We start from the raw sequence: 21,882 nt of genomic DNA, 5'->3' as shown, positions 1-21,882 counted from the left end.
AACTGTGTCCTCTTCATCAAAACAGAGATCTGGTAGTCGTCTTCATAATATTTTAATCAAACAATAATATTATAATCAAACAATAATATTATATCAAACAATAGAAAACAGGAAACAAATGAATTGGTAGGACACATGATCCTAATGGGACAGTAGGCAAGATAGAGGCGCCAGTAGGTGACATATCTACTGCAACTCCTGTCCATGTTGGTCACTTTAGTTTATCCCTTCACATACCACCCACCCTAGCTCTCTCCCTCTCTTTCTTCTCTCTCCCTCCCAAAATCTCTCTCTCTCTTTCTCTCTTCCTCCGTACCTCCATTCCTCCCTCCCTCTTTCTCCCTCCCTCTTTCTCCCTCCCTCTCAGATGCAGGCTGTTGTCAGAGATCCCTGTTAAAATCTGGTGGTAATTGGGGACACAGGTCGTGAGAGGTGGACCAAGGAGTGCACAGTGTCGTGTGACAAGGGTGTAGGCAATAAGAGTGGACAGCAGAGATGAGTGTTTCCTGACTTGGACACAATGCCATATGTCAACACCTCCAGCAGCCATTCTACAAATATTGAGACAACTAAAATATATATAAATATTGATTGATTGTGAAGGCCAGGTCATCCATCACTCTCCTTCTTGGTCAAATAGCCCTTACACAGCCTGGAGGTGTGTTGGGTCATTGTCCTGTTGAATAACAAATGACAGTCCCACTAAGCGCTAACCAGATAGGATGGGGTATCGCCTGATTCACGCAGTCTTCTCTGAACAGTTGATGTTGAGATGTGTCTGTTACTTGAACTCTGTGAAGCATTTATGTGGGCTGCAATTTCTGAGGCTGGTAACTCTAATGAACTTATCCTCTGCAGCAGAGGTAACTGTGGGTCTTACTTTCCTGTGGGGGTCCTCATGAGAGCCAGTTTCATCATAGCGCTTGATGGTTTTTGCGACTGCACTTGAAGAAACTTTCAAAGTTCTTAAAATGTTCCATGTTCCATGTCTTAAAGTAATGATGGACTGTCATTTCTCTTTGCTTATTTGAGCTGTTCTTGCCATAATAAGGACTTGGTCTTTTACCAAATAGGGCTATCTTCTGTATGCCACCCCTACCTTGTCACAACACAACTGATTGGCTGAAATGCATTAAGAATGAAAGAAATTCCACAGCTTTTAACAAGGCACACCTGTTAATTGAAATGCATTCCAGGTGACTATCTCATGAAGCTGGTTGAGAGAACCGCAAGAGTGTAAAAAGCTGTCATCAAGACAAAGGGTGGCTACTTTGAAGAAAATATATTTTGATTTGTTTAACACTTTTTTGTTTACTACTGTACATGATTCCATATGTGTTATTTCATAGTTTTGATGTCTTCACTATTATTCTACAATGTCGAACATAGTAAAAATAAACAAAAACCCTGGAAATAGTAGGTGTGTCCACACTTTTGACTGGTACTGTATGCATGAAAATACTCAAAAAAAAAAGTGACATCTGTACTAGCGCCTCATATGAAACATTTGATTTTAAATCCAAAATACTGGAGTATAGAGATACATTTAATATTTTAGCTTCACTGTCCAAATACCTATTGTGTTGAGTGTAGATATGATAGAACAAAGAACCTATCCTTGAACTTTGGATGTAACCTACTGTTTTGTTCTTTGTAAAATACACCTCTGGACCGTACTATGATGTTGCATGAGTATGTAGGCTAAAAAGTTTGTCTTATATTACTCTGGTTGGAGAGATTGTGTGCAGGTAAACTTAGCTACAAACATAGGGGAATCCATGTTGGGATAGGTGAGCGAGGTCCTCAATGCAACCTGAGCCCTTTATCCCACAACAACCCCTATGACCTTAGCCAAATACAAAACACACATACATACAGTACCAGTCAAAAGTTTGGACACACCTACTCATTCAAGGGTTTTTCTATATTTTTACTATTTTCTACATTGTAGAATAATAGTGAAGACATCAACTGTGTGTGTGTGTGTGTGTGTGTGTGTGTGTGTGTGTGTGTGTGTGTGTGTGTGTGTGTGTGTGTGTGTGTGTGTGTGTGTGTGTGTGTGTGTGTGTGTGTGTGTGTGTGTGTGTAAGTGATACATTGTGAATCATTAGATCATATAAGCGGGTTTAGAGGGTAGTGATCACTGCATAATGAATGTGGTAACTGACTCAAACAACAGATTTGTTGTTATTCACATATATCTCACGACATGGGTCACAGTGGCAATAGAATCCATCACAACTACACAGAGAGTCAATACTGTGAATTTTGAATATTGCATCTTAGTGAGATCAATAGAAAAACAAGACGCAGTCATCAGTGGACTGATTAAAGGAGTTAAAAGTGTCAACAGATCTGTTACAGGGAACAGTTTACCCTTTAGGCATTTTCCTAAATAGTCACTTAACTCTAACAGAGTAAACTCTTGGTTGGATTATAACCAGTCTAGTTTTTCTAAAAAGGCCATATCAATTCCTTGGAGGGGGGAAGAACAACTTTGAACTATCTTACTGACTTTCTCTTTCTTGAATAAACTTCGACAGAAAAAGGTGGTGTGTGGTGTACACAGATTCAAAGAAAACAGGTTGGTGTTCATTAGGGCACACAATTGAAAACTTAGGAAACATTTTGCCATGAAAAATAAATGAGCATCTTCTTGTTTATGTTAAGATTGTCCCTCCCTGTTTCAGTTCATTTTCTTCCGTTTGCTGCCTTTAAAGCAAAGTGTCGGGGCTGCTGTGTGAGTCTATGTGTATGCCAGTGTTTCTTTGCGTGTTAGGGACCTCATAACCAGTGACCTTTCACTGTGGAATGCAGTGCTAAAGAGTTGTTGACACTAAACATGAAGAAGCAGGGAGGGTTTCCTCCCAGCGGCAAACAAACTCTGCTGTTTGTTTCTAGATGAGAGAGAGAGAGGTTAGTGTGTGGTGAGTAAGGCAGCGTCACAGGCGTCAGGGACAAGAACCAATAGTAAGAGGGCGGGATTAGAGATTAAGGGCTCTGATTGACAGCTCACACCCTGATGGAGGCGGAGCAGTACTCAGCAGACACAGACACACGTGGCCATTTCCATCTGCACGAGGAAGCAGCAACAAAGACCAGCCAGTCTGGAGAACAGAGGATACCTGCTGCACTCACAAATGTGCACGCGTACACACACACATGCATGCACACACACACACACACACACACACACACACACACACACACACACACACACACACACACACACACACACACACACACACACACACACACACATATTCACTCCATAAGAATTCCCTCAAATAAAACACGCCAATACACATAGCCTACCTGCACAATACCACACACAAAAAAGAGACACTATAATACTCTCACTTTACTTCACAACTTGTATTATATTTCACTGAAATATACCTCAAATTACAGTGAACAAGCACACTCATATACCCAGTGCTGCTCCGTCGCTGGACTTCCCCAAACTTGCCCCAGTGTAATATGATCATGGTTATTCCCCCAAACCTCCAGTCCTGGTGGTGAGTATATGGGAGGGATGAGAGGAGGGCAGTAGGCATAAAGACTGAGGCTTTGGACTCCTCCCTTTTGAAAAAAAAAAAAAACAGAAAACAAATTGATGAGGGCTGATCAAGTGGTGCCGAGTCAGCAATTCACATTCCATTCAGATATAATTGTCTCTCTTTCACAAGCACATGTACTCACTGGCTATCTCTCTCTCTCTCTCTCTCTCTCTCTCACTCTGACAAGCGCTCTCTTCTTTTCTTTTGCCATAACAAGGAATGTCTAACCTTTTATTTTGTGCAAGAATAAAAAAAACTTGAATGAAAAATGCACTGGAGAACACCTTAGTTATAAAAACCATGCTCTCCCTCATAAAGCCAATGATCAAAATGAACAGACCCCCTCTGTAATCTGATTAAACATATTGAACCCTTTCTGCACCCCCTTTAATGTGTCCCCACCACCCATAACCCCTCTCAGACTGAGGCTGCATAAACAGAGTGGGGTGTGGATGAACTTTTGTGGCAGCGGCATTTGTCCTGTGCAGTAAAGAGCTTATCATGCACAACACAACATGGTTAAGCTGCCATTTCACCAACCCCTTGATCAACAGTGTTATACACTGACGCTAGACAGACAAGGTCTGTCTGTCTGTGTGTGTGTGTGTGTGTGTGTGTGTGTGTGGGGGGGGGGGGGGGGGGGCTAGTAACCGAAAGGTTGCAAGTTCAAATCCCCGAGCTGACAAGGTACAAATCTGTCATTCTGCCCCTGAACAAGGCAGTTAACCTACTGTTCCTAGGCCATCATTGAACATAACAATGTGTTCTTAACTGACTTGCCTAGTTAAATAAAGATGAAATAAATCTGTGTGTGTATCACCCTCTGTGTGTGAGTAGAATGTAATTTGAATGTGTATTTTGAACATCATGCACATTAAAACAGTAGGCCTATCACACTGTATACATAAACACATAGAGGACATTGACACAATGATTCATAAGACCGCTGCCCTGTCTCTTTTCCTTTTTCTCCCTTCCTTTTTCTCCCTCTTTCTTTTCATCTATCTATGTATGTATACCTATCTTAGCCCATGGGCTGTACAGGCAGGCAGTTCCAGATACTGTACAAACAGACACATCTGTATGTTGTTGTTGTCATTGCTACTTTGTCAACTCACAGTTTCTCACATGCCCCTGTCAAAATTGGGGGGTGGGATAGGATATTCTATACCTTACCCTTTAACCTCCACATACAAAACCCCTCATAAATCACTTTTAAGGCTAAAAATATGTTCCTTCTTTCGCACTCTCAGGACTGAGCAAATGCAGATCTCACACCCCAGTGACCCAGTGTTACCTTAATTGGGGAGGACAGGCTCTTAGTAAAGGCTGGAACAGAATTAATGGAATGGTATCGAACACATCGAATATGTGGTTTCCATGTGTTTGATACCATTCCCTTGACTACATTCCAGCCATTATTATGAACCGTCCTCCCATCAGCAGCCTCCTGTGTCTCACATGTACTGTATGTCCCAGCCACACACATAAACAGGGCTTGAGCACAAACATATTTTGTTTTATTGTCAGGGAATGGGAGACTCAGTGTACGCACACAACACCACAATTGTATGATAAAGGCACATTATCAGTCTCCGTATTGGACCCAGTGGCCCTTGAAAGGCTCTGTTATGCCAAAAGCAAACGCTAGAGAGGCAAAGTTTCAATTATTGGTCTTGTTTTACAAACATTTTTATTAAACACTTGTTGTCCCACAATATTGTTCATCGGATGTTCCTCGGCGTCTTTGAAAGGCATGACGCAAATGATTTGCAAATACACCCAACTATTTACTGTTTTCATGGAGAAAAAACTGTCAGTTTACTTTACAATCTGGCCAGAATGGGGCTTGTGGGGGGGTTCCGTCTGTTCCCCTATTTATGCATTTTGGTGGGCGTCTATTTGTGCTGTTTAATCTATCATTGTTTGTTTGTGTGTTACAGCTTGTGTGATGATAAATCCTGGGCGAACACACTCCCCTCACCACCAATCTAGGGTTCCAGCAAAGAGCACCTAACACAAACACACGATATCCCACCCCAATGTTTTTCTTCAGCCTGGGACGTTCTGTATGGTGATAGAAGGAGTGATGTTTTGGACGTGGAAGGTGTGTAGCCACAGGGCAAATACACATCCACTGAAACCACAAACATGTTCTCACATAGGGAGCAGAGTGGTAGGCCATGTAGTGTGTCAATGTCTGGATACCCCAGTGTCTAATGCTGTTTTTGGTTTCATTGTGTGTGCAGACTATAGGATCTCGACCTCCTTGGCAAGATTCTCACTCCAGAATTACGTTTACTGCACATACCAGACAAGTTTATCATGAAAGAGCATAGGAGTCAGTACCTCCCGACAAACAGATAGTGTGTGTCTGATGGGTATGTCACCCAGGGGCGGAAATCCCGGGGGGGACGGGTGACACACGACCCCCCCATCCTGGGAAAAATATGATTTGTCCCCCCAATATATCACTGAAACATAACTATGTAATTTAAATAATATTAATAATACGCAATGAAAGCAATTGTGCTGATTATAGACACTTAATAGCGCGTTTTTAAGTTTCAAAAGATTGCGACCGCCCCACCCTTTGCCTCACAATGGTTTGATCCACTGCCAGTTCCTTAGTTGGCAAGGTAACAGAGGGGTCGTATCCACTGTCTGAAAGGCACTCAATGAACGTAACTGACGTGAGGTTAATCCAGTCAATCGCGCACACACTAGCTGAATATGCAGAGCTAGCAGGCAAATATTAACTATTAAGCTAGCTAGTAATTATTCCATTTATGTGGCCTCGTCAAAGATGGAATCTTTGCTATCGTCAATTTATTCCAAGATTAGCATGCAGATGATGTAAGTTAGTGCTTCAAAGTCCCTGTGATAAGGTTAGCGATAAACTGAAGTCCAAACTGAACAGAACTACACTCTCTTCTACCATTGTCTTAAATATATTTAATGGTCTCGTTGCAAAAGCTAAATTGTCGCATGAGTACTTTTATTTATTTATTTTATTTCACCTTTATTTAACCCGGGTAGCAAAGATTATAGCAAACACCACTGAAACGGAATTGGTGCTCGCTAGCTTTGCAAATTCAGCTATTGTTGGAAGCCAGCCAATATGAAACAAACTATTAAAATTACAAAAGGTTGCAGCATATGTTGTGTAAATGGTGAACTCATACAGCTGTCAACTCTTGTCATTTTAATCCGTTTCACATTTGCTAGCTACCTTTTAGATCGAAGCCCAAATAGAATGATAAAAGATAAGATGATAGAAGCCCATCTCCTACTGTTAATAACACACACACTGTGTGTGTGTAGCCAGCCAGCCAGGTAGAAAAATGGCAGAAAAATAAAAGACGGACATCAGAGTATTTTTCAGTACACCAAAACGCAAAGTAAGAACCCTAGTAGCCTAATATCTCAAAGACTAGTTGATAAAATGTTCATAAGAAAGAAATGAAATTCTAATGGAAATGTTTCACAATGATGTCATTGGGCAGAGCAGGCAACAGATGGCACACAGACAGCAGAGTTGGGGACAGATTTGCAGGGACAGACTGGCAGAGACAGGGAGTCTCAGGTAAGTTTGTTGAGTCTTTGTTTGGCAACATTATGAAAGGTTCTAAATTTTTTTGACTTGTAAAATAGGAACATAATTGGAAAATGCCATGGATACCCCCACTCTCAACTTAAACTGGTGACTGAACTAAGATTTGTTAAAGGCAATGGTATTGCTGTTGTGATTAGTTGTGTAGTTTTGGGTACCGGTAGTTAGGAGTACGGCAAACACCTTATTTCTTTGGTTCCTCAATATACATTTACCATATTACAATGTAGGCTATGTGTTACAGCACTACTTTTGGTGTCCCCCTCAGGAATTGCTCTTGAGAAAATTTCATGTAATTGTCCCCTCCAAAGTTGATATCAGATTTTCGCCCCTGATGTCACCCCTAGATTTGTTTTGCTGTTCTTCTTGATTCTTGACTGGGGTGGGGAGAGGAAACGAGCCCGCATTGCAACACCCACACAGCTAGTGACGTTACGTTTGATACCGGAGCACCGAGTAATGCTTGGAACTGGCTTTGCAGTGTATAGACAGACTACTGCGAAGCAGTGTGAGGACGCCTGTATCGCTTTATTAGAAGCACGTGCTCAATGACGTCAGAAGCGTCGTTTTTGTCGAACAACCACCTGCATTGTTTGATATTAGTTTCAGTTGAAGACAAAAGGCGATCTCCGGTGTGTGGGACGTCATCTATAATAATTTGGCTTCTCTAAATTATTTTGACCAGAATGTGCCACTTGCCTACACTATGTTGACTAAAGACTCGAGTAATGAACCTATTTTCGACACAATTGGCTGGATAGCCTCAATGCTTCAAGAAGCTGTCTGTGGTGGACAAATAAATCTGTGATATTCTCACATATTAAATACGCATATGTTATCACAAGCCTGTCAACGTTATTTGAATGACTAATTTAGACACATACATGAATAAAGTTAATGTTATGGCTCGATACCCACAGACTATACGTGGGTGGATGACGAATGAATGCCCAACCCCTTGTACCGTACGGTGTGAGACACTCCGGCCAGGGGTTCTCGGGTAGCCAATCACAGTACGTTCTATTCCCGGTGACATCATCCGCCACTCCTCTTACTATAGAATGAAACGACCGAGAGAGAGAAAGGAAGAGAAGGCACAGCCTCCGTCAGAGAAAAGAGCGATAAATACATTTTGGGGAGAGGATTTGTTTAAAAACGACTGCTTAACCAGACCATACATATTGTGTGATTCCGATCAATTTGGGCAGGTGAGAATCGAGATTTGAAACGGTGGGTTGTCTTGGTGTATGGTTGAAGACAGAAAAAAGGGACACCGAAGAATTGGATCAACATCAACGTAATATGGAATTTCGTAAGGATTATTATTATTATTATTATTTGTTTAATATAATCAATTAACTTTATAAATCTGTGTATTGTATAGGGGAGAGCCTAGTTATCCTTTATGCCTGGTAAACAAGGTCTAGCGAGGTAAAGTTGTCACCACCTCACTGACAATATCACAAGCCTTCGAACGTGTTAGTCTAGCTGTGCCAGGGGAAAAACAAGACAGGAAGCAGGGTCGCTAACGTTACAGCAACCGAAGGTTATGCTATCGGTTTTCTATATTTAAAAAAAGGTAAACTAGTGATATATTTAAGGTACTTTTTCGTATTTGTGTTTTGTCTAAAGATAATTTTAAAATGGTACGTACGTTATCAGTTAGCTACCTAACTAGTTGCTATTACTAACCGAATTGTTCGTGTTTTGATCGGATGAGTTGACTGGTTGATTTTAAAATGAGTTCCATGTTAGATTTGAACGACAAATGAATGTTCCATTGAACACGACATTGAGTTCAGACATTCTTTGTCTGGTTACCTTGCTAACAACATTCTATGCAAAGAGTCATTATAGGTAACTAGTAACGTTATGGGAGCTATCAAACGACGTCCAAACAACAGGAAGAGATGAGTAGCAAACAAAGAAAGCACAAAAGAACAAGGGTCGAAACGTGGATGATTGATGTCTAGCTAGCTACTTCATTAATCTAGTTACAATACATTGTGTGCGACAAAGATGGCTTGCTAGCACTATTATTGCTTTTGGTCTCGGCAATGTTACTTGTCTAGCTAGGTCTTGTCTGGTAGCATTTTTTTTCTGTACTGTAGCGTGACTCGGTGATTTTTGGGCCACATCCAATGTATTTCAGTGTTTTCTTTGTTAGCTGTTTGTTTCCTTAAGAGGTTGTTGATTAATGTCACTGACCATGATATGAGTCATTGGATAGCCTAGCCTGATTAAAAATCTAGATACTGCGTTTTGCCAGCTGGTGAACATCATGAAAGTGTTCCATGACGGTTGACCTAACTAAACAAGGCACTGCTCAGATTCGATTATCTGTAGTAGACCTTACTTGTTAGTTGTATTAGCGACATTTGAGGTAAAGCTAGGCAAATCTGTGCAGCCTTGGTTAGGTCTATCCTCGTGATTAAAAAGCACATTGTGCCAAGCCATTTCCCCCAAATGGTGTGATGAACTGTAGGATAGGCTACAGTCACGAAACAAATTAGCCTAGCTGGTGTTTGATTTAAATTCTAAACTGTGTGGTTTGAGCCATGAATTCTGATTGGCTAAAAGCCATGGTATATCAGCAGTATACCACGGATATGACAAAACATTTAGTTTTACTGCTCTAATTACATTGGTAACCAATTTATAATATCAATAAGGCTCCTCGGGTGTATGGAGGTGTGATATAGGGCCAATATACCACGGCTACGGGCTGTGCCCAGGCATTCCGTCGTGCGTAAGATCAGCCCTTATCCATGGTATATTGGCCATATACCACACCTCCTCGGGCCTTATTGCTTAAATATATAGTCACTATAGACTCTGAATTTATCCACTTGAAGTACATTGCTTGACATATGGCCTAACTGACATTCTATCGGAGAGCAGCAGGGCCTGGATGGCAGTAGAGCAAAATACTCACCACCTTTGTCTGTCCAATAAAAATAATGTTGACTTGCAAATGCTATTTCTTTCTCTGTGAGAAGATGCGTGAGAGCGTTCGTGTTCCAAACATGCCCAGGTGGAAAATATAGATTGTCGGGCGTTGAGCAGGTCACGATCATCTTACAGCTCGTGACATTCAAACATTTTCTCCAGGCAACATCAACAATTTTGGTGCTTTCAAGAGACTTTGCTGTGTAGTCAGCCGGCAGACACCTGATGCAGTCGAAGAGGCTTTAAGGAAATCCTTGTGTGGGGGGGTTGGAGACTACAGCATACACGTGTGGTTAAGTGCAAAGGCTGACAGGCATATTGTTTGTTGATCGCAGGGCCATAATAACACTGACATCTCAGAAGGTTCTGAGTAGGCTGCTGTGGCTCCTTCCCAGAGCATTTGACATGTTTTGGTCATGACTACAATGGGATAAGCTCCCCTAGGGACTGGAGGTGTCAAGTGCCACCTGTTTCATTTTAGCTTTATTTTTGTGAGCGATATCATAGATCTTTAATGTAATATTCAATTTGGTTTAATGTTTATTTCCCTGCAAAGTGTTGAAGCCTACTTCGTCTTGGGGAAGTTACCGGTTGTTCGTTACCTTGAGTGTCTTGCTGACACGCTCAGCTGCGGCCAAGGAGAACATGTCTCAATTTGTTCTTCTCACTATTTGTTCTCCTGTTTTCTTGTGCACAATGAAGAATTTCATCATCAATTTTACATATAAACCAGATTGCATACCAGAGAATACTATAGACCTCAAGAAAGCCAGTCAGTTGATTATTGGCATTTTTTTCCCCAACACTTTTGATAAACAGGGCAAAATAGAAATTGTCCTATAACAGTTAGGATCAGCTTGATCTCCCCTTTAAATAAAGTACACACCGTGGATGCCTTCAAAGCAATGGGAACCTTCCCAGAGAGGAGAGGCAGGTTAAAAAGTTTAGCAATAGGCTTGGTAGCAATAGGCTTGGTGACAATAGGGGCAGCAACCTTTGAAGAAGAAAGGGTCTAAACCATCTGACCCAGATGTTTTTTTGCGATCAAGTTTAAGGAGCTCCTTGGACTCTGACTGCCTGCAGGGAGGAAGTTTGTAGCGTGGCAGGGGAAAAATAGGTAGGAGCATCGGGGCTAGTCGCATTAGAAGGGGTGGGAGATGAGGACATGTTGAACAGGCAATGAGGCATGGCTGAGTCCAATATGAATCCTGATTTATGAAGTGGTGATTTTAAAGAGCTCAGGCATGTGCTCATTGCCAGTAACAACCATATCATCAACATTAAGAGACATGGGAAGCTGTGAGGAGGAGGGTTTATTCTCCAGGTTAACTGTTTTCCAGAACTTATTGGGGTTAGACCCACATGGATAACTGCTCCTTAAAGTAACTGACTTTGACCTTCCGAATAGCCTGAGTGCACTTATTTCTCATTTGCCCTAACGAGAGCCAGTCAGCCTGAGTAGGTGTGTGCTGAGCCTTTTATCCAAATGGAATTCTTGAAATGGAGTAACTCTGCCAGATCACGGTCGAACCAGGGGCTGACCTGGTTTTTAACTCTCATTTTCTATACGGGGGCGTGTTTGTTAACAATACCACTGAAAATATAAGGAAAAAAGGGTCCAAGCATCTTCGACAGGGATCAAGCTGATTCTATACCAATTTACAGAGGCCAAGTCATGAAGGCTTGCTCATTAAAGATTTTTAGCGAACGTCTATGACAAATCAGGACAGGTCATTTCATTGAGCAGCCATTACGAACACAGTCTGTAAAACAATGATCATTACAGAAAACACCAGACGGATACCTATCAGGATTGATTGTGAGGATAACATCAAGGAGAGTAGCCTTTTCTGTGTGTTTGGAGTCATACCTTGTGGGATTGGTAATAATCTGAAAAAGATTTAGGGAGTCCCATTGCTTTAGGATGGTGGTTTAAGCATGTCCCAGTTTAGGTCACCTAGCAGGACAGATTCAGACTTAGTGTAAGGGGCCAGGAGAGAGCTTAGGGCAGGTACGGTTCAGGCCGGTGCTGATGGAGGACGATAACACCCAGCAACAGTCAACAAAGAGCTATTTGAAAGTTTAATGCTTAAAACCAGCAAATCAAATTGGGAACAGACTTGGTGGAGACAACATATCACTGAAGGTGATCCTTGGCAAATATTGCCACTCCACCGCCTTTGGAAGATCTGTCATGCCGAAAAAGGTTATAACCAGAAAGGTTAACATTAGTGTTCAAAACACATTTTCTTAACCTCGTCTCAGTAATGACCAACCCATCTGGATTGGAGCTGTGAACCAACAATTTTTTTTCATTTGATCAATTTTAGGGAATAAGCTTCTAGTGTTAATGTGCAGAAAACCCAGTCTTTTACGAGAGCAGAAATCAGTGAAGCAGATATCCAAGCACAGTCAGCAGATATCCAAGTCAGAATTGGGGCTAGCAACAGTAGATGGGCCAGGGTGTACATGCACATTTCCATATATCATCAGAAGTAATACAATCGGGGCACAACAGAGGACAGGGAATGCTCTGCAGTGTTGATTTATGACATTTGAATGTGCATTAGATGGCAACAAGATCATATTGTACAGCAATTTCATCAGGTAACATGAATACAAAGCCGGCGAGAGGTGGTTAGAATAGGATGGGGGACCAAGAGTCTGTATAACCAATAGAGAGTCAGAGTACCCAACTGTGGGACAGACTGTTTGTTCCCACACTTGGGGAAACAAGCAAGTTCATGGTCAACAAAGCACACAGGAGTCATGAGGCAAATAGCATAAAGTGCAAGAAAAAAATATAACAACTTGGGGCCATTGAAAGTTCAGAGTCACTCCCCAACAGTGCATGTGTGCTGGAGGCAAGCGAAAGCTCGGGAGTGTGGCGGGGATACCTGTTGCAGACGGGGAGGTGGGCCAGGACAGACGGTGAACAGATCGCCAGGTGGAATCCAAGCAGCAGGCAACGGGAGTAGGTGTCACACTCACTTGGGAGAAGTTTTTTTTCGGGAAGCAGATTTCTTGTAGAAAATCCCAGCTAGCTAACGTAGCTACCAAGTCTCTGTCCATGTTTTTTCCATGTGGAAAAGGAAATCGTTAGCTAGCTATATTTCTTCAGTTTTGACAAATGGTCCTTTACGACATCCAAACAAAGTTGTCCTGTGGCTGTTGTATTTTGGAGATTGCGAGGAGGATATCTTATGTGATCGTAGCAACAATATTGTTTCTTATTGAGGTCATTTACAATTGAAGTGTCCTGATTGCATATCAGTTCAAAATAGAGATGAATCCAGGGCTTACTGTATTGTAATGACCTCTGCACAGATGGAGGGGGCTTCAAAGGCCTCTGAAATTGATATGTACCCACTGATTCTTGAAGGATATACAACTTATAAATGCCTCATGAGCTTAGTTCAACTGTCGTACCCCATCAAAACCCAAAGTATAAGCTATGTTTTATTCCTTTGTTTGTAAACAAGCACTGTATAGCCTCAACGTGATTAAAGCTAATTTTGATATCATGGATGGTCAGACCTTGCATCCATAGCTCTCTTTGAATTTGAGTGATTACATTTCTCCAGCCCCACCCCTCCCCGCTTTTTACTGAAACGGTGGTGGGAAGAACGCTTTGTTTCAACTGCTTATTGCCCCTTCGATAGTAGAATCCTTGCTTCAGGGGATGTCTTTTCGATTTCCCCCCTGTTTCTTTATTAGTCTTAATGTTCCTTTCTGGTATGTTATTTTCAAATATATGTGCCCAACCACCACCCTGACATCTAGTAACCTACAGTACCAGTCAAAAGTTTGGACACACCAAACTTTTGACTGGTACTGTAGGTCTCACACTCGCTGTCACGCATGTACTCTAACAAGATACCTTGCTCCCATTTGTCAACAGCGATGGCCCAAGAGACTAACCCAAGCCTGACGCCTGTGCTTTGTACCACTGGCTGTGGTTTCTATGGCAACCCCAGGAACAACGGCATGTGCTCGGTCTGCTACAAGGAGCACCTGAACCGTCAGCAGAGTAGTACCCACGGCTTGAGTCAACTTAGCCCAATGGGTAAGTTCCTCCTCCACCCTGTTTCTTACTGACCACACACACAACCCAAATCTACTCCAAACAGTGTGTCGTTGTCGTCCCCAAAACCAGACTCTCACCAAAGCGGCATTACATTGCATAGGGAAGTTATTTCGCTCTGCTAAAATTAGCATAAACATTATGGGCCAGCTGCACTGTTGAGGAAACTGTTGAACAACAAAGTATCTTATCCCATCTGAGGTTGATGTCTTACTTTTGCTGTCTCTCAGGAACAGTTGGTAGTCCTACCCCTGATGCCTCAGCCATCCAGCGACTAGAGGCCAGTCTAGCCAAAGAAGACCCTTCATCTGGCTCTGCTGCAGACATGGCTAGGTAAGGGGTGTGTGTCCCCGCATGTGATACAATGGATGTCTCATTACTTTTTGCTCTCTCATATCTCTAACTTATTATTTTCTATCAATTGCCCCCTCTGCAGAACTATTCAAGGCTCTCTTCCAGTGACTCAACAAATGACAGAGATGAGCATCTCAAGAGATGATAAAGCAGAGCCTGGTAAAACGCACACTTCTAGAGCCTGATATAAAACGCACTTCTAGAGGGAAACATTGCTCTGTTCAACCCACTAGCATTAGCGTATACACTGAGTGTACAAAACATTAACACCTTCCTAATATTGAGTCCCCACCCCTTTGCCCTCAGAACAGCCTCAATTTGTCGGGGCATGGGTAATACAAGGTGTCGAAAGCGTTCCACAGGGATGCTGGCCATTTTCACTCTAATGCTTCCCACAGTTGTGTCAAGTTGGCTGGATGTCCTTTGGGTGGTGGATCATTCTTGACATGCACTACCGTTCGAAAGTTTCGGGTCAGTTAGAAATGTCCTTGTTTTTCAAAATCAAAAAAGAAATTGCCAATTAAAATTACATCAAATTGATCAGAAATACATTGTAGACATTTGTTAATGTTGTAAATGACTATTGTAGCTGGAAATGGCTGATTTAAAAAAAGAAAAGAAATGAAGGCTATTCCATGTGAGAAATTGCCAAGAAACTGAAGATCTCGTACAACGCTGTGTACTAATCAAATGTATTTATATAGCCCTTCTTACATCAGCTGATATCTCAAAGTGCTGTACAGAAACCCAGCCTAAAACCCCAAACAGCAAGCAATGCAGGTGTAGAAGCACGGTGGCTAGGAAACACTCCCTAGAAAGGCCGAAACCTAGAGGAACCAGGCTATGAGGGGTGGCCAGTCCTCTTCTGGCTGTGCCGGGTGGAGATTATAACAGAACATGGCCAAGATGTTCAAATGTTCATAAATGACCAGCGTGGTCAAATAATAATAATCATAGTAGTTGTCGAGGGTGCAACAAGTCGGTAACACAAGAGTAAGTGTCAGTTGGCTTTTTCATAGCCGATCTTTGAGAGTATCTCTACCACTCCTGCTGTTTCTAGAGAGTTAAAAACAGCAGGTCTGGGACAGGTAGCACGTCCGGTGAACAGGTCAGGGTTCCATAGCCGCAGGCAGAACAGTTGGAACTGGAGCAGCAGCACGACCGGGTGAACTGGGGACAGCAAGGAGTCATCAAGCCAGGTAGTCCTGAGGCATGGTCCTAGGGCTCAGGTCCTCCGAGAGAGAGAAAGAGAGAATTAGAGGGAGCATATTTAAATTCACACAGGACACTGGAAAAGACAAGAGAAATACTCCAGATGTGACAGACTGACCCTAGCCCCCTGACACAAACTACTGCAGCATAAATACTGGAGGCTGAGACAGGAGGGGTCAGGAGACACTGTGGCCCCATCCGATGAAACCCCCGGACAGGGCCAAACGGGTAGGATATACTACTCCCTTCACAGAACAGTGCAAACTGGCTCTAACCAGAATAGAGTGGGAGGCCCCAGTGCACAATTGAGAGAGAGAGGACAAGTACATTAGTGTCTATTTGGAGAAACAGACACCTCACAAGTCCTCAACTGGCAGCTTCATTAAATATTACCTGCAAAACACCAGTCTCAACGTCAACAATGAAGAGTCGACTCCGAGATGCTGGCCTTCTAGGCAGAGTTGCAAAGAAAAAGCCATATCTCAGACTGGCCAATAAAAAGAAAAGATTAAGATGGGTAAAAGAACACACACACAGGACAGAGGAGCTCTGCCTAGAAGGCCAGCATCCCGGAGTCGCCTCTTCATTGTTGACGTACGCCTATATAGATATTTCATTGAAAATCTACCCTTTCCAGCTACAATAGTCATTTACAACATTAACAATGTCTACACTGTATTTCTGATCAATTTGATGTTATTTTAATGGACAAAGTATGTGCTTTTCTTTCAAAAACAGGGACATTTATAACTGACCCCAAACTTTTGAACGGTAGTGTCCATGGGGAAACTGTTTAGCGTTAAACCTAGCAGCGTTGCAGTTCTTCACACAAACCGGTGGGCCTGGCACCTACTACCATACCCTGTTCAAAGGCACTTAAATATTTTGTCTTGTCCATTCACCCTCTGAATGGCACACATACACAATCTGTCTCGAGGCTTAAATATATATATATATATATTTTTTTAACCTGCCTCCTCCCCTTCATCTACGCTGATTTATTTTGTGTATTTTTTTAATTTTTTTAAGTGGATTAAACAAGTGACATCAATAAGGGATCATAGCTTTCACCTGGTCAGTCTTTCATGCACAGAGCAGGTGTTCCGAATGTTTTGTACACTCAGTGTATTTAGATGCACCCTGACTTAAGTCCTTGTACTTGAGTGCTAAAACACAGGAACTCTGTTTCATTTGAATCTCCAGACTGAAAGAAGTGTATATTTAAGTGCTTTTCTCTGTTTTCTCCTTCAGTTGTGACTGAGCCTACTGCTTCTAGCCCTGCCACTGGTGACAAGGCTAAGGGAGACACCCCCAATCCCAAGAAGAATAGGTGCTTCATGTGCCGCAAGAGGGTGGGCCTAACAGGTGAGCATGCCAGAGCAGGATGTGGTGCTTTTTCAAAGAAATGGAATGACAGGATTGAGCAATATGTATGCTGTTTTTGCTGAAGAGATTGGCCATGTTTGAGGCCGCATGCACAAATTGACTATTGATGGGGTTCATGCAATGTAAAACACTTCTTTCACATTTGTGATGGTCTCAGATCTTTATGACTGTATAAGTAGTGTCTAACATGGCAGGAACCCCATCAATGTCACATATTGATCTAATAATCTGCACAAGGCAACTGCAATGTAGGGAGTTTGGAATGTAACTCTTATTCCTGTGTGTCTGGTCTTAAGAGGCACATTTTTTTTTTATTGAGTTGGTGTTTGGTTCCTACAGTGGTTTCCCTCTAATTTCTGACCTTTGAACTCTACCCCAGGGTTCGATTGTCGCTGTGGGAACCTGTTCTGCGGTCTCCATCGGTACTCCGACAAGCACAACTGCCCTTACGACTACAAGGCGGAGGCAGCTGCCAAGATCCGCAAGGAGAACCCTGTAGTGGTCGCCGACAAGATTCAGAGAATATAGGGTTAAGAACCATCCACAAAGACTGAAGTATGATTGGACCCTCGACATGAACATTGGCATGAGTGGCAAAAGGATATCGGACTCGTTTTTAAAATCACAACCTTGAGAAAAGTGAAAGAGACCTTGCCTGAGGGGGAGATGCATGAACGATCACTATTTGTCTTGTTTTTTTATGTTTCCGTTTGTTTTTCCTGTGTCTTTGCCGATATTCTGTTTTTTGTTGTCTTTTAAAAAGAATCCCAGGGTACCTGTTGATGAGACGTAGTGAATGTGGGAGATGGATAGAAATGCCATAAATAGAGCCACCATGATCCACCCCTTCAACAGGTCAGAGGCATGTCTGTTCTGCGGAACCTATTTCTATCTGGACGTTCCATCACAACGTTGTGCCCCACTGAATACAGCCCCTGAGCTGTTTGGCCGCTTTGTTGCCAAATAGACAACGGACATTTTGTCTAAAGTTGTATGCACGTGCAGTATCCCGACGAGTTCAGTTGTCTCCATTTCTACTCTCCATTCACATCAGTTGGTCGGGTCAGTTGTCCGAAAGGTATGACCGCTCGAACTGCAAACTGTTCCAAAATGCATGTGGTCGTTGTTTCAAACTTCTGTGTGACCGTTTCCGCCACTGGGCACTTCTGCCACAGTGCTCTCTCACAGCTGCTACCCTAGCGTGCATGCAATTGCAAACATATTCATGGGAAAACAGCTGTTCACTAATTTGTATTGAACACAAAAGGTAATATGGCAGAGGGCTCTGTCTGTACACAGTGTTGTACCCTCGCTGTCTTGCATGACAAAGACACGTAAGCCTCTCCGACCTGCCTACCTCGCAGCAGGACATGTTTCTCCTCATCGCATTGTGCGTGTGAAGCCTTCTCTTAAAATCACTTCGTTATTTCCAGGTGAGGGGGTTACCTCGATAGGCCATTTTTAGGTAACCTGGTCATCGGGCACCGTTTCCTTTTGATCAAGTGACTGACAGTCATAAGAGGTGTGAGAACGGGGACAAAAAAACGTTTAATTAACCAGCTATCATGTGGGACTGAACTTTTAGTCAAGGAGTTCCATCAGAATCTCCCAACTGGCTCTCATGCAGAGGGTTGCGTACACTGACCCTGGTGCAGTTCTGAGTGAGGCTTGGGCACTACCCGTCTATGTTACCTGATATATGGGGGTATGAATGGGATAGCGCAACCCATGCAGTTGTGTAAAATATCTGAATGAATTGGCATCACTCGACTAGTGCTAGGTCATTTTTGTGAATCCTCAGACATTAGCACATGTATTCAGTGTAGTTAGGCTATGTGATCCAGCCATGCTGTGTGTGTGTGTGAGCACATGGTTGTCAGTGTGTGTGCGCCCCCCTCCTTAGTCTGAAGCAATATGGGTTAAACAGCACAAGCTACAGGAGCATGCCAGAGCTACGGTTTGAAAAAGAGATTACAGAGTTGGACAACTTCTCTTTTCAGCTTTCTATCCGCTCTGTGTGTGTGTGTGTGTGTGTGTGTGTGTGTGTGTGTGATCGAGCCGTGTCTTTTCTTTGGGGGGGGGGCTGTGTTGATCTTATTTTTGTTCTGTAGGGATGTGAGTTTTTTTTTTTTTTTTGTAAGAAATTTCGGTTTCCCCTTTTGATTGTTAGTTTATATGCAAATTTGTACAAAACTGTTTTATGTATTACATATCTTGCTACCCAGCATTACAGCAGCATTGTATCATGTAAATAGACTGTACAGAGAGACAGTACAAGGCCTGGTATTGGTGGTTTGGATTACAGCTTCACTTGTTATCAACGATGTCATTTGGATCAGGATCCCACATTGTATATACATGCATCTGTTGTCTATTGCGCCTGTGAGCTCAACTATGCTATAGCATTACAAGTAGAGGTTGGAGTGTTAAGGAAAAAGGATTGCCTGGGTAAAGGTGAATGTGTGCCAGTCACTATCTTTTTCAAACTTTTTTTGCACACCTGTCATATGCTTGGGGGAGTGTGTTGGCAGATGGTGTCACGCTGGCAGCTGCTCAGACAGCTGAGGCCGGGGCAGAGAGGAAGACCGAGAAGATGACGACTACTAAGCTCAACTCCCTGCCCCAGTACCCCTCCGTCTGAGCAGGGAGAAGAACGAGGACAGCTGATGTGGGACATGAGCATCAGAGAACCAATGTGTTCTGTTCAACCTGACCCAGGAACAGCTGGGGAGGTCCTGTAGCCTACCTCTGAGGGTTGGGACAGACGCACATCTACCCCCTGGTGAACCCCTGTCTAATGTGTCTGTTTCGCTTGCCATGTGTTAGTGAGTGTGCATATGTCTGGAAAGCTGGCTCAGTGTGACAGATGTGGATTTAACATGAATGCACCTTAGTCTACTGTGGGGAGTTAAGAACACTGCGAGGGGACAACGGGAGAGCTAGGGCAACTACGGTAGGAAGGAGATTGTTCCAAATCAACCTCTAGCCCCTACACCAAGGCACTCCTGTAGATCTGAAGGGATTGGATAAGCATTATGGTAGTAGCTTCGTCTTGCCTTTTAGATTAGCTGGGTGGAAATATATTGCTTCTATCTATACAATCCTCTCAGTTCTACAGGATGGTTTAGGAGTTGGATTTTAATCCAGGGTGTGAGGGCAATAGGGGAGCATTTTGATAGGTCAGGGCGAGTTCACTGTGAACATAGGGAATGGACATGTTTGAGATTCTGAAGGGTTGACCCGAGGTACCATCACTGAACTCTGTGTGACCAGTCTGAGCCTGGTCCCAACGATGACACTCCCTTACCATACAGAACACTAAAGACACTCCTAGAAATAAATACTCTACTATACAGAACACTAAACAAACAGTCAGAGGAATACTTGCTCACTGTCCCATTCATCCTTTTGAACCTGTTCTACTTCATCATCTCCCTTAAGACAGGCGTCCCCCACTTTAGCCCAGAATGGATGGATGAAGAGAAAAGGGGAGAGGGAGTCATGAGTTTTTAGGCATGCTATTGACCTAGGTTTAACAATACGTGTCAGTAGCCATCTAGGAAGCTTCCTTTAAGTCAGAGGGAGAATCTGTTGCGTTCTCCTCGCCTCCTAAAAATGCATTGGATGAGAAAGCCAGATGTTCCTCCTCTGACCTCCAATGGGTTTTGAGAATGAGGTGAAGAGAGGACAGGAAGAATAGGAGTGGTCACAGGATACGTGTCATTGAGAGAGAGTGGAGGGTAGAGAGAGAAAAAGGGGAAGATTGACAAATGGTGTGCATGTAGACAAATCAGTGGATGAATGATTGAAGACTGGGTAAGCAGGGATGGGGCAAAAATAACCAATTCTGAAAGTCAAGTGTTGAAATAACATGATTAAAAGGCCAATGGTAGGTCCAGAGGTCACAGCTTTTCACTGACTGGGAAATAAAGGAAAGTGCTATTCGTCTTGACATAGGGAAGATCTCAATTGCATACTCATCTTCTCAAAACCCATTGAATGAGAAATTCTGAGGTCCCACCCCTGACCTTTTCCTCCATTGGGCTTTGATGAGGAGAGAGGATGCAAGGATATTGCATTTGAGATCTTCCCTAGTTTTACATTACTACACTTTGAAACTGGTAACCAGGGTTCGGGTGAATTCCCATTTCAATTCCAGTCAATTCAGGAAGTACGCTGAAATTCCAATTCTCTACAATGTGGAAAAAATGGAATTGGAGTTCAGTTTACTTTTTGAATTGACTGGAAGTCCCAGAAATGATTGGAGTCATGGCAGCAGCGAAAGTCAAGTAATAAACCACAAAGTCGCCAACTTTAAAGGTGAAAAATATATTTGACTCAATGCAGTATTGTCATTTCATACAATATAAATGAGTCATTAAAAAGCTACGACAAAGAAATTCTTGTTTACAATGTATTTTTATAACGAACTATAGTGATTAGTGGATAGAATCTACAGTATATTCTACAACAGTGGTTCCAAAGCTTTTTTGGTTATTGTAACAACTGAATTTTGCTCTGCCCTGAAGTACCCCCTCATGTGCATTTTACCAGTAGGCCTATGGTCTCATGAGTCTTCAAGTACCCCCAGTGGACAGGCGAAGTACCCCATGTTGGGAACCACTGTTCTACAATAACATTATATGTTTGAATGAGTGTGCCTGTTAGATGTAAAGCACATCATGTCCAAGTGATGATACGTCGCCTCCTGGTGTCCATCCTCT

General features: G+C 42.7%; 1 protein-coding gene across 2 annotated transcripts; it reads left to right on the top strand.

The window, feature by feature from the left end:
* The first annotated feature begins 8,224 nt into the window (after positions 1 to 8,224).
* Positions 8,225 to 21,558, top strand: LOC106585353 (AN1-type zinc finger protein 5). 2 transcript variants are annotated; one of them, XM_014171445.3, is made up of 6 exons: positions 8,225 to 8,485; positions 14,024 to 14,188; positions 14,437 to 14,539; positions 14,643 to 14,719; positions 17,024 to 17,137; positions 17,538 to 21,558. In XM_014171445.3, exons 1-6 carry the CDS (start codon positions 8,476 to 8,478, stop codon positions 17,684 to 17,686), a joined length of 618 nt encoding a protein of 205 aa, XP_014026920.1. In that variant the 5' UTR covers positions 8,225 to 8,475; the 3' UTR covers positions 17,687 to 21,558. The 2 variants fall into 2 exon arrangements, with proteins under 2 accessions (XP_014026920.1, XP_014026921.1); XM_014171446.3 differs by lacking the exon at positions 8,225 to 8,485 and adding an exon at positions 8,663 to 8,752.
* Positions 21,559 to 21,882: the final 324 nt, after the last annotated feature.

This window comes from Salmo salar, chromosome 24, assembly GCF_965601325.2.
Source record: "Salmo salar chromosome 24, fSalSal1, whole genome shotgun sequence".
NCBI classification, from domain to species: domain Eukaryota; kingdom Metazoa; phylum Chordata; class Actinopteri; order Salmoniformes; family Salmonidae; genus Salmo; species Salmo salar.
Note: the sequence above shows the minus strand (reverse complement) of the source record. Positions and strands in the feature narration are given on the sequence as shown.